This window comes from Schistocerca cancellata, chromosome 4 (assembly GCF_023864275.1).
Source record: "Schistocerca cancellata isolate TAMUIC-IGC-003103 chromosome 4, iqSchCanc2.1, whole genome shotgun sequence".
Lineage (NCBI taxonomy): Eukaryota > Metazoa > Arthropoda > Insecta > Orthoptera > Acrididae > Schistocerca > Schistocerca cancellata.
This window is the reverse complement of record NC_064629.1, coordinates 454,572,808-454,591,570: the sequence shown is the minus strand read 5'-3', so window position 1 is coordinate 454,591,570 and position 18,763 is coordinate 454,572,808. Positions and strand designations below refer to the sequence as shown.

At 35.5% G+C, this 18,763-nt stretch overlaps 1 protein-coding gene across 1 annotated transcript in view; it reads right to left on the bottom strand.

Annotated features, from left to right (window-relative positions):
- LOC126184251 (uncharacterized) overlaps nt 1-18,250 on the bottom strand; it is a 54,298-nt gene extending 36,048 nt beyond the window's left edge. Inside the window, exon 1 of the mRNA XM_049926620.1 lies at nt 18,149-18,250. Coding sequence (XP_049782577.1) covers nt 18,149-18,250 — 102 coding nt within the window. The remainder of the gene's footprint in view (nt 1-18,148) is intronic.
- Nucleotides 18,251-18,763: the final 513 nt, after the last annotated feature.

The following is an 18,763-nucleotide window of genomic DNA, read 5'->3' as shown; positions in this document are numbered from 1 at the left end:
TATACCAAACACATTTATGAGGAAATTGTACTCACATATAGTAACAGTTGAACAGATTTAACAGCAACATGCTATTGTCACATAAAATACTTCATAAGAAGATAATATTTAATCTGTGTAAAATTACAGATATAGTAACTGGTATCAAGTAGAAAGCAGTCAGTAAAATTAAAGCTATGTGGAGTAGTACACTATATGCCACTACGGGCTATAAGAGGAAACAGTCACTGGAGGTAGTACCAGCCTAAGAGGCCCACAGGCTGAAGTTGCCACAGTATGGACATGAAACACATCATGCAATCTATTAACAAACAGAGAAATTACTGCTTAAATTACAAAAATATTTGAAATAGCTTATAAGTTTTCATCTCACAAGTCAATATACAGTATTATGAAAAATGAAATTTGTACAGGATAGTGCAATAGCAATTACTCTATACATATCATATGAAAATGATTACAATGCAATAAATTCAAGGGAGAGATGAAGGTGATATTTTAGAGTCTACTCTGAGGAAAAGGAGGAGTCAACTTTATATATTTCTAAGTAATGGCTTTATACCACTGAAATTTTTTTTTATTACTGTTCATTCAGAATGGAACTGTCATTAACAGAAGGGTGTTTGAAAATTTATAATTCTTCAGGATATTAACTCTGAACCCTTTCTTCTCTGTGTGTAGGATATTGATGTCATGAACTTCATTGTGCTTATGGGCTGTAGTTAATAAATGAACAGCAGACGATGAGTTATATAAATGTTTACCCTTTTTTTCCAAATACATATTCTTTGTATCTAACAGCAATTTCTCATTCTGTTTTCCCTACATAACAGACCTGGACATGTGTGACAGATAATTTTATGGCTACCTCAGTTCTGTAAGGTAGAATTCTCTGGATTCATATTATGCATAAGACTATTTTAAGCTATTTTTAGAAGAAAATGCTACTTGATAGTCATATATGTTTTGGAGGAGACTGAATCCTGTAAGATATAGGTACCAAAACTGGTATACAGGGTGTTCAAGAACTCCCATTACAAACTTCTAGTACTTGTAGAGGGAAGTCAGTACACAATATTTTGATTTGGAGTCCATGTCTGGAAATGTACCAATTCTGTGCTACAAATGTACAAAAACATGTTTGCCAGGTAGGTATGCAGCAGTGTAGTATGCAGTTGGCTGATGTCATCTGACATCTGTCCTGCCTAGTTCAAGCCTCTTTCAAGTATCTGCGAGTGTTAGAACAACATTGCTCAGCACATGTTTGCAGAATACATTGATATGATCCTTCTCAATGCCAAGCCTTATGACAGTGGAAGAGCTGCTCATTGTCTTTATCAAAATTGTTATTCACAACATCCAGCTCTATAGCATATATTTTTCACCACAATTATGCAATGGTTTTGAGAAAGAGGTGCCTTCACCAACAGCATGCACGACAATGGTGCTCCAAGGAGATGCTGTACATCTGCACTGAAAGAGGCCATACTGCTTCATGTTGAAGATACGGTTGCTTATGTACCTTGCTGTCAGTGAAACACCTAATGCAGTCACACACCAGAAGACCACTGATGGTGTGACTCTGCCTCATGGCAGTCATGTGTCATCAACATGCCACCTCGTATGATGTAGCATCTGAGACCCACTGAACCATTATCACTGGCATCTGTACATGTTTTTGCTAGATAAAGTATGATGCAAATTTGTATGGATTTCATTCCATTACTGCCAAGGAACAAGTCCCTTACAATCAGTAGCCTGCTCACCACCCTGAGTCAGCATCCTGACATTCAACTGTGTCAATGACTACTGGCCCATTCTGGCAGCATAAAAGATGCAATACCGATAATACCTGTTAAAAAGAGGATCACTTAAAATGCTACTACACTCTTGTCGGAAATCATCTAATAGAACATTACCAACTCTGTACCAAAAATAAAGAAGTACCACAACAAAACTGGAAGACATCCCAAAAAGCTCCATATATGTAGATTGTCAAGGATTTTATGCCTCCAATTTTTATTGTACGACTTCTCAAGGTCAAAAAAGTAATATTCTAGAGGGAGTCTGCACAGGAAAGTCAGTTGTATATCACCTCTAGAAATGGCACTTATCAATTATAGAGTAATATCTCCTGGATACCCAATGAAATGGACTAAGCACTTGTTTCTATGCAAAGATCCAAAAAAGGTTGAGGTTAATCATGCACTGCATGGTCTTTCCCATACAGCTGGTGAGGACAACTGGTAAGGGTGACTACTTAGGCATGTATAAATAGTAATCAAACAGTTTCCATTTAAAGGCTGTAGAGTCCAGAATTGGTACGACAGTCAGGCAAAATCACCATGATCATTGAGGCAATCATTGCACTGATACACCAAGTTTAAGATAGTCATTAGGTAAAACACTATGTCATGCTGCATGAGGAAGACCATACTTGCCTGTAGTGCATCCTCAAGTAACAGGACTCATTGACCTTTAAAGGCCTTTTTGAAGGCACAAAACATATGATAATCACATGGGGAGAGATCAGGACTACAGGGCAGCTGCTCAAATGTCTGCCAGTTGAGTTGGCATAACTTACTCATTACAAAATTTGCAGGATGAGAACATGTGTCACCATAAAGCAGCAGCACCCCTTGTTACCATTTACCACAGTGGTGGTTTGTGACAGATATGCTTTCTAATACACACTCTTCATTCTCTGATGTATGTCTACCAGTGTTTGTCCTTCAGCAGCAAAGAAAAGAATAACAGCATCTGGGTACTGTTCAGATGCATTTGGTAATAATGTTGTCACAGTTCATGTTTTCATATGTACCATACATATGTTGGAAAGACACGAATGGTGCACTAAACCCCTTCCCACATATTGTTGCTTATAAACCTGCACCACAGTCATGCTACGTTGCACATACTTTGCAGCAATGCCCTCAATTGGAAACTTTTTGATCACCTCTGATACAACAATTCCCAAGTTTGAGAACAGAAATTAAAGTAGCTGGCCTCCTCAAGCTGACCAATTGTCCTGTTTCAGTAATGAAATACTATTACACTGGAGAACAGCTATGTAGTTTTGATGGTAGGAGAGGAGGCAATGAAGCTGTGAGGACAAGTCATAAGTAATGCTTGGTTAGCTCAGTCAGTAGATCACTTGCCTGAAAAACGCAAAATCACCGTTTTAGTCCTGTCTGGAACACAGTTTTAATCTGGCAAGAAGTTTCTGATCAGTTACATTCTGATACAGAGTCATTGATCATTCTGGATTTCAATATGTGTTTCTTGTAAATACAAGCACAAGATCGGTCTTGTACTGGGAGTCCGATTTCGTCTGCATGCCATTTCAAGACACTGTGAAATGGGCACCAGCAGGAAAGGATAGCGTAAACTGGCTGGTCTAATACCAGGAAATTTAAGAGGGGGAGGCACTGCCATGAGTGGTAAAATATCAGTGGTTACAGATGTTGGAGCAGCACCTTATTTGGTATAGGTATGACAGAAACAAGTCAAGTCATAAGAGAGGTCAGGATTGAAACAAACATTCAGACTCAGAAAGAAACTAAACAGCAGAATTCTGGCACATTGGATCAGCAAACACAGCTGTTGATTAAAAATTTTCACCACTCAACAGAAATTTTATTTCCACCCAGTTTTATCTCAGTCAATGTGAAATTCTGACTGTCTTTAGTGCATCAAAATATTCAAGGGCTAAGATGTAAAATTAATTAACTATTTATCTGCATTGATGAATTAAAGTCATCTAACCTAGCTGATGTAACCTTCCTCTCTGAACATCATGTGGCCACTGGTACCATTGTGTTAAGTGTTACAAGGTTTAGGTTAGCATCTCACTTTTGTAGGGCAGACATGGAGGATGGAGGAGCTGCCATAAACTTAATAACATAGACATTCACAAATTTTGCATAGAGCAGCTTATGGAAACATGTGTAACAGAAGTAAAATTTTATAACAAATCATTCATAATAGTAAGTATTTACTGAGGTAATGCAGATAATTTAAGCTGTTAATAAATCACTTTGAAGCCCTATTGGACTATTTAACAACAAAAAATAAAGAATTAATGGTTATTGCTGTTTTTAATGTAGATTTTTTTTGAAAACTCTGCCAGTAATAACTTATTGCAATCAGTAGCATTGTCATTCAACTAAATTCATATTGTTAACTTTCAAACTGGAATAGCTAAGGACTCAAACACAGCCATTGATAATATGTTTACAGAACTGTCTAATGAACAAAATTGTATTATAAGACAAAATAAGTAGCTTTGCATACCATGACATCCTTTTGATAAATGTTAATACTGATGAGGATATAAAATAGACTAAATCTGAGTTCAAGTGGATAGTCAGTTAGCCAAAAATTGGTTGCTTTAGGAAACTCCTCAAAGATATGAACTGGAGTGAGTGTGTTCAATGCTCATAGAATGAATGAAAAATAAAACACTTTTATTAATAATATCATTAACCTATTTTAAAACATTTCTCCCCAAAATTAACCTATATTAGACCAACGTCTATAAAAAAAGCCACGGATTACTGAAGGAATAAAGGTACCCTGTAAGATAAAAAGGAAACTATACCTATGAGTCAGAAATAGTTCTGTGCAAAATACTGAAGTTAGTCATATGGATATCAAAGCAAATTCATTATCAGAAAAGGATAGTAAAATCAGATAACAAAATAAAGACATATACGATATAGTGAAGGAAGAGGCTGATAGAACCAGAGATGAAGACGAGCATGTAGCATTAAGAGTAAATGACACACAGGCAACAGATGTGTGCAGTGTTGCTGAACTTTTGAATAAGCTGAATACACTGACGTTTGTATCAGAAAGGAGATAAAAAAATGCCACCCCACTTCCATTTCACTTTTGTCCACATTATCAAAAATTTTAGAAAAGATAATATGAAGGGCTTATTTCAATAGTGGTACAAATCGATTTTTGTTCATTCTGAGATACAGAGTCCTAATGTCAAATGTAAAATCTGCAGTTGAGATACCAGAAATACTGAAGTATATATATTTGAATATTTCTGGTGTCTCAACTGCAGATTTTTCAGCACTCATTTAACTTTAGGATTCAGTACCTCAGAATGAACAAAAATGGACCCATACCACTATTGAAATAAGCCCTTCATATATAGTTGTCTTTTTAACTATCTGACCACAAATAAAATATTATCCAAGTCACAATTCAGATTTCTAAAGGGTTCTGTTATTGAAAAGACTATCTACACATATAGTGAGAGTGTACTTAATTCATTAAATGGTAAATCACAGGCTATTGGTATATTTTGTGATCTGACAAACGCAACAAGATCACAATATCATTTTAAGCAAATAAGAATATTGCAGTGTAACAGGAAATGCTTAAAAAAATGGTTCAACTCCTATATCTCTGACGGAAAACAAAGGGTCTCAATAGAAAAGAGACATGCATTAAGCTACCAGGCATCATTTAGCTGGGAACTAACAATATCTCGTGTCCCCCAGGGTTACATATTAGTTTGTTTTGTTTGCAGGTGATACAAACATTGCAGTAGATAGTAAATCAAGTGCAGCCATCGAAAGGTCAGCCACTGAAACTTTCATGGACATTAACAAGTGGTTCCTAGCCAATTCTCTGTCACTGAAGCTTGAAAAAATGTACAATATGCAGAACAGAAGTTGTAAAAGGTTTTCTGGCAGTGTATGCCTTCAATATGATGGCAAGCAGACAGAAGAAATTGGCAGAGCTAAATTCTGGGGATTACAGCTCAATAACAAGTTTAACTGCGGGAAGCATACCACAGAACTGCTAAAGTGTCTAAACAATCTCTATTTGCTATGAGAATGTTGTCAGACATAGCTTACTTTCATTCCGTAATGTCATATGGCATTATTTTCTCTGGCAACTCATCGAGGCAAGATAAAGCTTTTTGAGCCAAAAAATGTGCAATATCAATTATTTGTGATGTGAACTCAAGAATGTTCTGCAGAAGGATATTTAAGGATCTGGGGATACTAACAACTGCCTCCCAATATATTTATTTCTTAATTAAATTTGTTATTAAAAAATTTTTTTTTCTCAAACCAACAGCTCAGTTAATGGAATCAATACTAGAAATAAGAATAACTTTCACAAAGATTTGAAGTCACTTACTTGGGTTCACAAACATGTCCACTACCCAGTAATACACATTTTTAATTTCAGGTCAGCAGCCATAAAAAGTTTAACTTATAATAAGGTTTAGTTTGAGAAGATTCTAAAGGATTTATTGGTGGCCAACACCTATTTCATTGATCAAGTTCTCAGCTGAACAGATTGATGCATGTGTATGATGCTAATAATAGCACTTATATTTTTTAAATGTATTTTTTTTTTACCTTGGACAGTTTCATATGGGATCTGTGGTAGGTACATTAGCATATCTGTTTTTATTTTGGTAAATATTTATTGTGTATTCTTGCTTCCTGTGTTCCACATCCCAGAGGATTTCTTCACAATGGATCATTTGGAACAAAAAGTACATCTAATCTAATTTAATTTAAGCTTGCAATTGAAAGGGGTTTCTTGGGAAGTCTTTTTGATTCCTTCAGATGGATTTTAGATTTCAATGACAAAATCAGTAGTTTTATATTTACCACATTCACCACAGAAGAAGAGAGACGAGATTAGCACTGTCTGTTTGCTTTGGGTGATGTTGGTTCATTCTCAACTTCCATCTCCCTTGATGTAGTCGATGATGACTTCATCATTGTCAACACATTGCTCAACTTTGGTTCATTTTCCTTTAGGTACAAACCTCCAATTTGAGGAGTGCATTCGTCTGTGTGGTGTGGATGTTGTGTGGTGGAGATTAGTGTTTTCACAGCAGCTCCACTACTACAGGAGAAGTTGTATGAGCAACTGTTTGTTGCAGCTTCTGCTGGTAAAGTCAGCACTGCAGAATGCTCATTCTGAATTAAATTTTCCTTTATGCCAAGAATACATGAACACAAAATGAAAGAGCTGATTATTTTCAATAAGTTTAATGTTTATTGCATGCCAGGGTGGTGTGTCCATATTACTGACACAGGAAAGTGCACTTATGATTGACAGTACATGATCAAGTTTTCAGGCATATTAGGCTTGCTGCAAAGTGCTCAGGAAATGTTGGAAAAATGGAGGTCAGAAAAAAAAGTAACAGTCTTCTCTAGTTAACTGTTCACTCACTTTGGTTCTTACATTGAGTATAATAATACATGTCATTAACACTTTGTTCACCAAACTGATTTTTTGGGAGCTTCACTACTGCACTGTGACATAGACAATTTGAAAAAGGTCAACATATGGCTGAAATTGGTTATGAATGTTATCACATCACATGATCATGTCTAAAATAACAAGATGTGCTTAATGTGTTAATCAATCCTCCTCAATGACAGATTGTCATTTTGTTTCCAAAAGCTTCACGATGTTTGACAAAATATGTCAGAAAATTTATTAATGCATAACTTATGCAAAGAGACTGGACAGCTCACTGTGTGGGAAATGATGGAAATTCTGTGCAGAGACATAATAATACAGGACTGCTGTATGTCTGTGTGCCAGTACAGGTGTTAAAAGATCAACACCTGCTCCGATGTAGGGCCACTTACACTGTGCGGGTGCCAGGCCAGAGATGTACTTCGCCCATGTTGTAGTGCCATGGATCACAATGTATGACCAACTTCTTCTCTGTGCAGAGCTATCAAAACATGTTGATCTGGACGTTGGATGATGATAAGTCACATAGAGAACATTGTATGCCCTGGCAGTTGTGATATTAATCTCATGTTCTGCAAGATATTAATGTGAAATATTGTTTATGATGTTGAAGAATATGTAAGTAAAACTGATGTCTGAGAATTTCTTGGTTTGATGATGGTACTTGGAAAACAGTCTCTCTTACAGCTACATTCATAACTGCCAGATGAAGAAGAATGACAAGCATGGTACACCAGAACTGAGTACCACTACTGCAAACAATGACTGAACTATTGAAGGAAATCATGAGTATTCAGAACATAAGACAAGACAGTGTATGCCGTTTCACATACTACATATGAAAAGTACAACCTTGAATCCATCCACTGCAGCACCACATTTGGAGCCCTCTGACAGACACAAATAACAGTGGAGCAGTAATAACAAAATAAGCAAAATTTGGAAAGCTTATGAAGATTTTGTTAAGAAGTTAGGCTGGTTGCCCCAGACAATGGATGTCAACAACATTATGTTGAAAAAAATTTTCTGCATTGGTACAGCGAATTCAAGACTAATTATTTATAAGTAATCAGAAGAAGGCAAAAGCCTTTGCCTGTTTGTACAAATGAGAGACTGGAGAGAAAAGTGAAAAACAATGTGATTTAGTGAGCAATGAGGTATGGTACCAGTTCTAGAATTTAACAGCACTTTGTAACAAATGAGTGAGAACAATGATGACCAATTCCAGAACATACATGTCCAGATGAAAGACACTCAAAAATTGCTAGAGACTTTAGAGGTTGTTGTGGAAAATCAGACTGGAGAGAAAAGTAAAATCTATAGTTGATCAGAGGTATCATCAACGAGATTTTTACATTCACAAACACCTCTCATTAGGAGGAAGATGCTGTGTGGTGAAATAGAGAAAACAAAGGCATGGGTAGAGAAGCAAGTAGGACAGAACAACATTGAGATACTGAATGAAGTGTTAGAGCTTCAATCAGGGAATTACATGGATTTAACAAAACAGTTCCCTAAATTTAAACCAAATGGAGATGTACACACTACATATTTTTATGAGTATTCTCATGAGCCTTGCCTCAGTCCGGGGAGGATTCCAAAAAGATATATTTTGCATTGAGTTGCCCTGTGGGGTGTGTGGCTGAATGGGGTACTGCACATTTTGAAGAATTCAAACCATGGGTTGATTGCACAGAAGAAACTAACTTTGAACCTACAGGACCCTAAATATAATAACAATTCTTTTGGGTCTTACAAGAAATACATAGAGTGGCATCTGAGCAGGATGATGTATTTAGACAACCCACTGGAGGGAACATATTTATGAAAAGTACTAGTGGGGAGACTTACTTGCTAAGCTAGAAAAGAAATGTCATACGGAGGTTGGTCAACATTAAGTGATTGTTTATCTTTTTTTAGGTTTTACTATGTTAAATATGGAAAGAGGGGAACTCATATCATAAGACAATAGCTCCCAACAGGCACAGGAGAACAATCAACACTTAAACAGATTTCCCGACAGAAAACAAATTAATTTTATGCAGAGTCAATAATGCTGAACAGTGAAGGCATAATAAAAAGAAGTGGAAACAACGAAATATGACACACATGTCAGTACCCAGTCAGGCTGGAAATATACAGGATGTAAGATTCTTCATTTCATAAGTGATTCTGGTCAGTTTTTTTATTTGCTGGATTTAAATAAATTAATAGAAGTAAAACAAAATTTCAGTTGTTTTAAGCTAAACATGAACATGTTAAACATCATAATACAGTTATTACTAGTTATACAACCTGAAATGAAATTCCACCATCATCATTCTTTGTTTGACAATGTATGAAATTGTATTCAAAATGTTTAACTTACGCTAGCTGGAGTACCCAGCATTGCTCGGGAGCCTAAGTTCCATGGAATTCGTAAAGTACCGTAAGACTTCCTGAAAGTATTATAGCACTGTCAGGTATTGCATGTTCATACATGACAAGAAATCCCCATGCCCCTAGTTCTTTTCACATCATGTCAGCACAATATAGAACATTTCTTGTCCATTGTCTTGTGTTTTCAAGTGATGTTGAAGTAAAAAATCTCATGATAGTGAAATTACTTTGTAGTAACTTCTTTTCTACTGATTGTATTGTGTTACAACAGTCTTAGTTTAATTTTAGAGTCTGTATGACAAATAAGCGCATGTTTTGAAGACAAAAGATCCACGAAGCACTATCATGAACACTTTTTACTACCACAGCTGTTGATTACTACAACACTTGTGCTATCATAAGTTGGCACTAGATAAGTAAACATCCTTCTTCACATGTCCCTTTGCCCACAGCAGCTTATCATCCTGAGGGGATTGCTCCTTGAGTGGCAACTATAATCTACCTTGAGCTCAGGTACCGAAGTTCCCTCAGAAGTTGCCACAGTACCTCACCATCTTTTCTCACTGCTGCCAGTCCTTGTGGTCAACATTGTTTGGTACAAAGCACAGTACATGAGCTATGAGGTATGAAAATTAAATTGTCAGTACTACACAATGTGCTGCCCCAAAGTCCACCACACACTGCTGCCTGGTCTGCAGATACTCCCCTCCCCCACAAAACACTCACAAACAAAAATAATTTGTGACACACAATTAACAGGTTCCATGTGCAGCAGATAGTTAGATTACACAATAAAAAACATGGCCAGCAGTAAATTGAGTACTGCCTGTCAAGTCCATAAATCAATTCCAGCACCGAGTTCCATCCTATAGAACTTGCTGTACTTCGTGTCATGTCTCACTGCAACCAATTCTTGTAAAGGTACAAAGTATCATATGTGAGGAGAGAGTGTTGCAGTTGTAGTAGTTGTTGTTGTTGTTGCTGCTGCTGCTGCCATATTGTACCACATTTGAATTAGTGTCTTCGAAATGTGCTTTCATTAAAACTTGTGCTTGTTCTGTTTGATATTTCTACCATACCAGATGGTCAGCAGTAAAACTAAGTTTTCAGTGTTCATGAGCTGCTGCTCCGCTCACCACAAATCATCCCAGGAAAGTCATCTTGCCCTCTCCCATCTCCCAGCAAGTCCCAGTGACTAAAGTTCATTATAGAGTAGACATGCTGCAATATATTTTGTGTATGGGAGATGTCACTGTGTGATTGCATCTGAAGCAAAGAATAACTTGCATAAAAGCATCACAGTGAAATGTATCCAAATTAAAATATCTTATTTAAGATGAATTCATTAAATGGAAAACAGAACCTGGACAAATTCACTGTACATTCCTTCAAAATTCTGTACTGAAAGTGATATCCCAAAATATAATACAGAGGACTGTCCAAAACATTTTATCTATAAATTTAAATCTTAAGGCAAAATCACATATTTTGGGAGGATCTATGAAAATATACTATTTCTGAAACACTTTCATAAAAAAATGAATAATTTCTGAGCCTATTGGAGCCTTACTTACTTAAACACTTTTTTCCTTGTCAAATTTTAATTTTACTGATTAACAAATACTCTTTGGGACTTCATAATGTACCATAAGCATACCTGATCTCTCATAAGGCACTTGGAAGAATGTACTGACATCCATAGGTAAGATATTATTTAGAGAGTGCAGAAACTGGTCCAAGGGTACACCCTCTTCCCCCCCCCCCCCCCCCTCCCACACACACACAAAATTAATAAATAAGTGATTTTTTTGAGTTAATGTTAAAAGGCTCATGGTTTTTTGGACTTCATAGATGGTGTGACCTTTTGCAGATCAATACTAATTTCAGTGCCAAATTTTGTGGCAATCTGATGACTTGTTAGGCATTTACCCCAGACAAACGTACATACCTATGTAGTTATTGCTTTATATGGTAGATTTATCTTATAATATATAGAGCTAAAATGATGTGGGTATGTATATTTGTCCATGGATAACACTTGTACCAATCACCTGATTGCCACAAAATTTGGCACTGAAATTGGTATTGACCTGAAGAAGATCACTACATATATGAAAATCAGAAACATTATGGAACTTGCAACCATTGTTAACTCAAAAGATCACTCATTTCAGGGTGAGAGGGGTGGAGCAGGGATGTACCTTCAGACTGGTTTTTGCCTACTTTTGGTAATATCTTAACCACAAATATTTCACAAATATTAATTAGAAAATTCCACATTGCCCAGAGAAGCCTTAAAGGCCTCCATCTGCCCCATAGAAAGATTGTCTTAAGGTAGCCAACTGCCTTATCTAAATTCTCTTAGTAATAACATAGCCAGTAGTAGTTTTAAACTAGATTCTGCACTGTCCAGAGGAAGTTTAAAGCAATTTAAATCCTCGCTATAAGCAGTAGAAAGACTTTCCTAAGATGACCAACTGCCTCGTCTGAATTTTCTCACATTAATGTCTTCTAGATTCCATAGAAGAAGTTTAACACCACTGATATCCTCTGACTAGTAGAAAGGCTGTCTTAAGGTGGCCAACTGCATCATCTAAATTTTCTCACAGTTATGCTATAGCCAGTAATGTTATTCAATCAAATTCCATGTTATCCAGGGAAACATAAAAAATATTCACTATGAATTCATAATAATCAAGACAAAAGACAAATGATGTTTTTATTGATCCATAGACTACTTGTTGAAATCAGACACTCAAGATATTTTGTTATCTTATTTGTAGACACTTTTTCAGGGATTATAACAAGTTTCAGAAGAACCGTATTAAAACACTTCTTCAAAGACATAAAAAATGACCCTTGAAATGACACAAATGAATCTGAAGTTCCCAAAAAGTGTTAGAAAACATTAATAGGAAGTTTTAATGCTACAGCTAACTTTTTTGAACCATTTAAAGGTACACAAGAAGGGATACCTAATTTGTTTTGCTTTCTAGTAGGATCTCATAATTAAGTTCCCAATAATAAAACAAGATCCTACTTACTGGTAATAATAATTACAACCATTCTGTGCTTCTGGTAATAAACTATTAATTTTACTTTTGCAGGAAGATGACATGCTGACCTATTAAGGGAAGATGAGAAAATCAAAACTGAAAATACAAAGAAGTTTAAGTACATTGGTGATGCTGGTGAGAGGCTAATTTCATCTAAAATAAAGATAATGAAACAAAAAACATTTCCTGACATCTTACAGAAGTCACATAATTATGAAAAGTTGCTTGTGAATTTCTTAGGGTATACCTTGTCACCTACATTAACTGCAGAAAATAAATCCTGTAATGCTCTTATTGAAGGTCCCAGCACAAATTACATGCTCAGAAACAGGTAATAAAAGAATTGCATAGCAATACACAAAATATATAGAGAATTCAAAAGGAGCTTTGAAAAAGACTGATTTTTTATGCACCACTGCTGGTATTTGGTTATCATCCATGAGCCGCTCCCTGGGTGTAACAACTCACTGAATTGATTGTGAAACATCTGCATGAAAAAGCACAGCTCTGGCTTGCATGAGGCTTAAGAGAATGTACAGTTACAACAAAGTAGCTGAACAGATTGTGCACATTCATTTTAAATTTGATTTAAAGCTGACAGAAATCATGGACATTATTACCGACAGTGCATCAAATGTGCTCAAACCGTTTAAACTGTATCGAAAACATTTAGACACAGGAACAAGTGAATGATGTTCAGATCAAAATACTGATGTTCGGCATGATAATGTTGTTGTTGTTGATGAACGTGATGATGATATAACACCGAGTGAATTTCCAGAGCCACCTGAATATTTTGAAGAATTACAACTGCCTAATCACGAGAGTTGTGCCACACCAATTTTACACTTAAAATCATCATGAGATATGGATAAGGCCAGATCTAAAAGTAAGTCACACAAAGAAAACCTTATGCAGCAGCCATCTCAAACTGTCAAGCATTTTGAAATCTGTGTTTAAGGTCTCCTAAAGCTTGTGAAACCTATTTTCAAGTGGAAAATTCTCTGTACTGTAAATAAAACTTTCAGAAAACTTAGATTTGTAGTTTTTAGATTTGTAGTTTTTAAAGACACTTAAATACAGTTTCTTAAAGAATACACAAGCTGTTCAAAATCTATTGCTCATGGCACAAGAAGTTCAGAAGGGGATGAACTGATGTACTATGGATATCTTCTGCCACAACTAATGAGAATACAAAGAATGCTAAGCAGCTTCTACCTTCAAAATGAAATGGGTACCAAAGGACAGCAGATAGTACATTAAAGAACTGATTATTTCAGAAGTACAGATGTTGAAACATGAAGAAGAAGATGGGAAGAACTTACAACATTCTGATAGAAAAAGAAAAGGTTGAATCTTATTAGCTTTTTGAGGAGTTTGATTATTCTGTAGTCAGTGATAGTGTCAACACTAAATTGATCTGAAAACACTACAATATTTTATAGATAATGAAAATAGTTTACATTCCTTGAAGACATATCCAACTGCAGGAAACCGTTTCCTTAGATATAATGCCTGTTTACCAAGTTCTGCCCCTGTTGAATGACCACTTTCCTTTGTGGAATGATAATGAGGCCACATAGGCAGTACAACAAGATGAAATATTTTAGCAATTATAGGTATTAGAATCAGTGAAATAAACAGTACGAAAACTGTTTACTAAATAGAGTTATTTTACTTGAATAAAGGTGTTTTGAAAATACATACTTAGCATTTTGTACTGTATTAAAATATTTTTCTTTAAAACCATTTTGTACTCATATCTGAAATAGATTAAATAACCAAGTATTTGCATTTGGAATTTAAATACTTTTAATAATTTATTTTGTGCACCTCTGACAATTATCAGTATATATGGTATTAATTGAAAAATAATGATATGGAATACATGGAACAAATAAGAGAGAAAGCTCTGGAGTTGAAAGCATTAAATGATGCATAGAAACAAAAGTTATTCCATATTCTGTCCAAGTATCAAGATTATTTTTTCAGAAAAACCATGAGTACTTAGTGATTATGCATGTAAAGTAAAGAGCAACAGCAGGTACATTGTTAGTTTTAGATATGAAAGTGTTGAATAAACAAATTGAAACAGAACATGACCATCCAGTTATATTCAGGAATTATAGTTGAAGTTTGAAAATACACAACATTTCACTTCAATGGATCTCACTGTGGCTGTTGGCAGGTGAGGCTACATGAAGAGTCCCCACTGTTTGAAGTAATATCATACCAGTTTAAAGTATTATCATTTGGTTTAAATATTACAGTATCAGTGTTCATAAGAGCACTCGATGAAGCCCTAGGTAATGAGTCATTGCAAGATCTGATAATTTATGATGAATATGCTCTATTAATTTCAAAAACATGCATTGAACATTGTAATTTACTTAGTACTAAGTAAGCACTACAAAAAGGGTATTACTATTAAGCTATTTAAATCACATGAATGTAAATTTTTAGGACACATAATTGAGCTGAAGGTATACAATCTGACCCCCGTTAGGACAAAAGCAATAAAGGAGTGTCCAGAACCTTTAAATGTGAAACAGTTACACTCATTTCTAGGGTTAAACAGATTCTAATCATGTTTCACAGAAGGACACTCAATGAAGTGTCTGAGACTTCTGGCTTTATTAAAACGGAGAGTGGTTTTGAAATGGTATGAAGGAACATTGGAGGCTTTCAATAATATTAAGCAAGCATTAGTTGAAGCCCATAAACTCAAACATCCAAAAATGAATGTACCTTTCAAGTTTTTTGCAGATGCATCACATCAAGGAGTCACTTGCAAATTATTTCAAGGTGGCTGGGTCATCAGTTAGGTACTAATAATGCTGTGGCATTCACCAGCCCTAGCTTAGATACTCATGCACTAATTTTACAGCCACAGAAAAGAGATTACTAGCAATAGTTTGGAGCACGACTCACGTCCAGTACTCACAGCTTTACTTCTGCCAGTACCTCGTCTCCTAACTTATTTCACTCCTGACAATTTGCCACACAGCTTTTGATTTATTTGTGTCATCTGATATGTATTTACTGTTTGCCATTTGTTTTGCCTTTTTAACTACTCTACCAAATATTCTTCTGTATTTGTTTACATAGCTGACAAACTTTGCACCATGGCTGTTCTTTGCTTGCATGTGCAATATCCTCTTTCTAATACTAGAGATCCTGTTGCCTTCAGTTATCCAAGAGGTCTTTTTACAGTTTTTGTCATGCGCTGTTATGAAGGGGAAGCATTCATTGAAAACACTCATGAATTCTGATACAAAAGCATTGTAGTTTGTGTTTACTGAGTACCAATTGCTGAAAGACCAGGATGTTTCATTTAGTCTTGAGACAAATGTATTCACATTGTGTTGGCTGTTGTTCCTGACTCGTTTCATTGTTACAGTTTTATCTAAATTTGGCAATGAGATAAAAAGGGCTGAATGGTTAGATATACCTAATTCTACGATGAACTTTTCTGAAACACCATAATTGATGCTGCTCACTATATTATCTATACATGTTGCAGAAGATGCTGTTATTCTAGTGTATTCCCTAAAGTTTTGGTGTTAAGCCATTTGTAGATAACATGTCCTTCAGAGAAATGTCAAACCTGTCATCAGCTCTTACGTTTATGTTGAAGTCAGCTCAAATTATGACCTTTTTACATAACTTTTCTACCTGCAATCTATACAACAAGGTTTCAAGTTTGTCTAAAAATGCACATGTAGCAGAATAGTCAGAAATATAATATATATATATGTATACTAATAATTAATATGTCGTATTCCAAAAGTTCAATGCCGCAGCTTTCAAATAATAGTTCCTCATTCAAGCAATTAAAGTCTGCCTGACTTCAAAGCTTAGTGGTTCTTCTACTAGAATGCACAATCCTCCAAAACCATTTTTCTACGAAAACTCACTGCTAAATTGTAACCTGAAAGTGAGTTTATCAAGTTTATATTTTCACTTTTAAGCCAGATCTTTTACAGATCTTGAGTTCTCCAGAAATACTTATAGTTCATACAATTTGTTCATCACTCCTACTGATAGACCACTTATGTTAAGATGCATTACAGAATTATTACATTTTAAATCAAACAGAGAATCATTTAATTGGTCATCAAATATGGCATAGGCACAGATAGCTGTACAGTGAGTGTTGGCATTGACTTTATTTCAGTGCACAAACAGTTATTTGGCTACTCTGTTACAAACTTACTGTTCATACCAATGCTAACACCTGTTATGCCATTAATTAATCCTGTTGCTATTGCCCTGGATTTCTATTGGCTAAACTCTACTGGATCTAATATCAGCATAACATCTCTCCCTTCAGATCACTGAATTTCCCAACAACACTTGAACTTCTAATGCTTCATGCTCTAATTCATTGGACAGTAATTTTATTTATGATTCTCCTTATAATTCCCTCCTTAGCAATGCTTAGAGTTGACTCGAGAGTAATTTATTGCCAGGACTTCTTGGGAAGAAGTTTTCATTGACAAAATACTTTAAATGGATGTATGTCATTTAGGCCCTAAATAAATTACTTATATATTTAGTTTCTATTGCTATCTAGCATTCTTCAGTACTGTAAAATTCATCTTTACATAAACCTTCATTCAGATAGTCATCACAACCCATCATAGAAAAATGGTCTTCTAATGATTACGGTACATTGCACGTCTGTCATTGCAGAAGTGGAAAACATAAAGCTCAAACAAAAATACTTGAAAAATTGTGTCAAATGCCCATTCCCAGTCTAACACATCATTGGAACTGCAACCAGATTCTTCAGACAGAACAAGAAAACAAGCCAATACACCATTCGCGTAGAATTAGGTGCCACCAAGTTTTGCAGATGATTGAGAATAAGTCACTGGAGACCAATTTATGAACCATCATCTGTCTGCAGGACAGGGGTGCTCTTCCCTATGTTCAAGAGACATCAAGCTTCCAAAATAAGAGTCTAACAGCTCTACTTTTAGGGCAGGTGGTAGTAGAACTACCTAGCACATTGTATTAATGAAATCCCCATACTGATAAAACTGCTGGGGGGTTACTTGATGAGATCACTGAGACCATTTTGGGCAACTGTATTATGAGGACAGATAGAGGAAGCATTTAATTATTCTGTGATCCATTTAATTATTCTGTGATTCACTTGTACTGATACAGCCACTGATGATTAGGACAAATGATGGGAAATGCTATTCATTATCTGCAAACATTGTAAAACATCTTTTAGATCCATCCAAACTGAGGTAATATTTTATATGAGGGTAAAATGCAATTAGTATAGGGCATCAGATACTTTTAAGTGTAAACATAGGCACAAGGATACAACCAGAACTAAAACACTCATCATGCATATTTTTCTGTTAATGACATTAAACATATTATGCCAAACGCATGCTAAAACTATTAGTAATTACTCTGCTGTAAGTTAATACACATTAACTGACCACATGATTTTTTGTTGCTACAGCCTCAGCTTCCTGTCCATCATTCTGAATGGGCATCAGAGATCCTTGTTGTAGCTGCTCTGAATCTGCAACGTACACCATTTTTTGTTCAGTTATTGCAATTTACAACTTAGCACAACAGTTCAACTGTTCTATTGCTTTAAATGGAATGATTGTACTATTCCTAATACAAGTGTGTTGATATTTTAATGGCGTTATATCTGTTGTGGATCATTTTGTACTTGAGTGCTGCAATTTAATAAAGGTGACTGAAAAACTTTGCAACCAGCTATAAATATTCGTGGTAAAATGTAGGTAAGTTCTCAAATGAGACCTAGTCTGTCTGTGTGAGACAAAGTGAAAATTGTATGCAGACATCTTTCTCAGGAAGACATGTATGGTGTGAGAGTGGATACAGATGTTTCAAGTCATACAATGTCACTGTAACATACAGATTCTCAACTCTCGATATAGTATTTCATTAATAACCCCCTCCCCCAATTAATACATTTACATCAAAATACATATTGATGACACATTAGACATTATACAATTGACTCTGAATGGAGTTCTCTTTATAATGTGAATGTTTTCCTAAAAACTGTAATTCGAAAA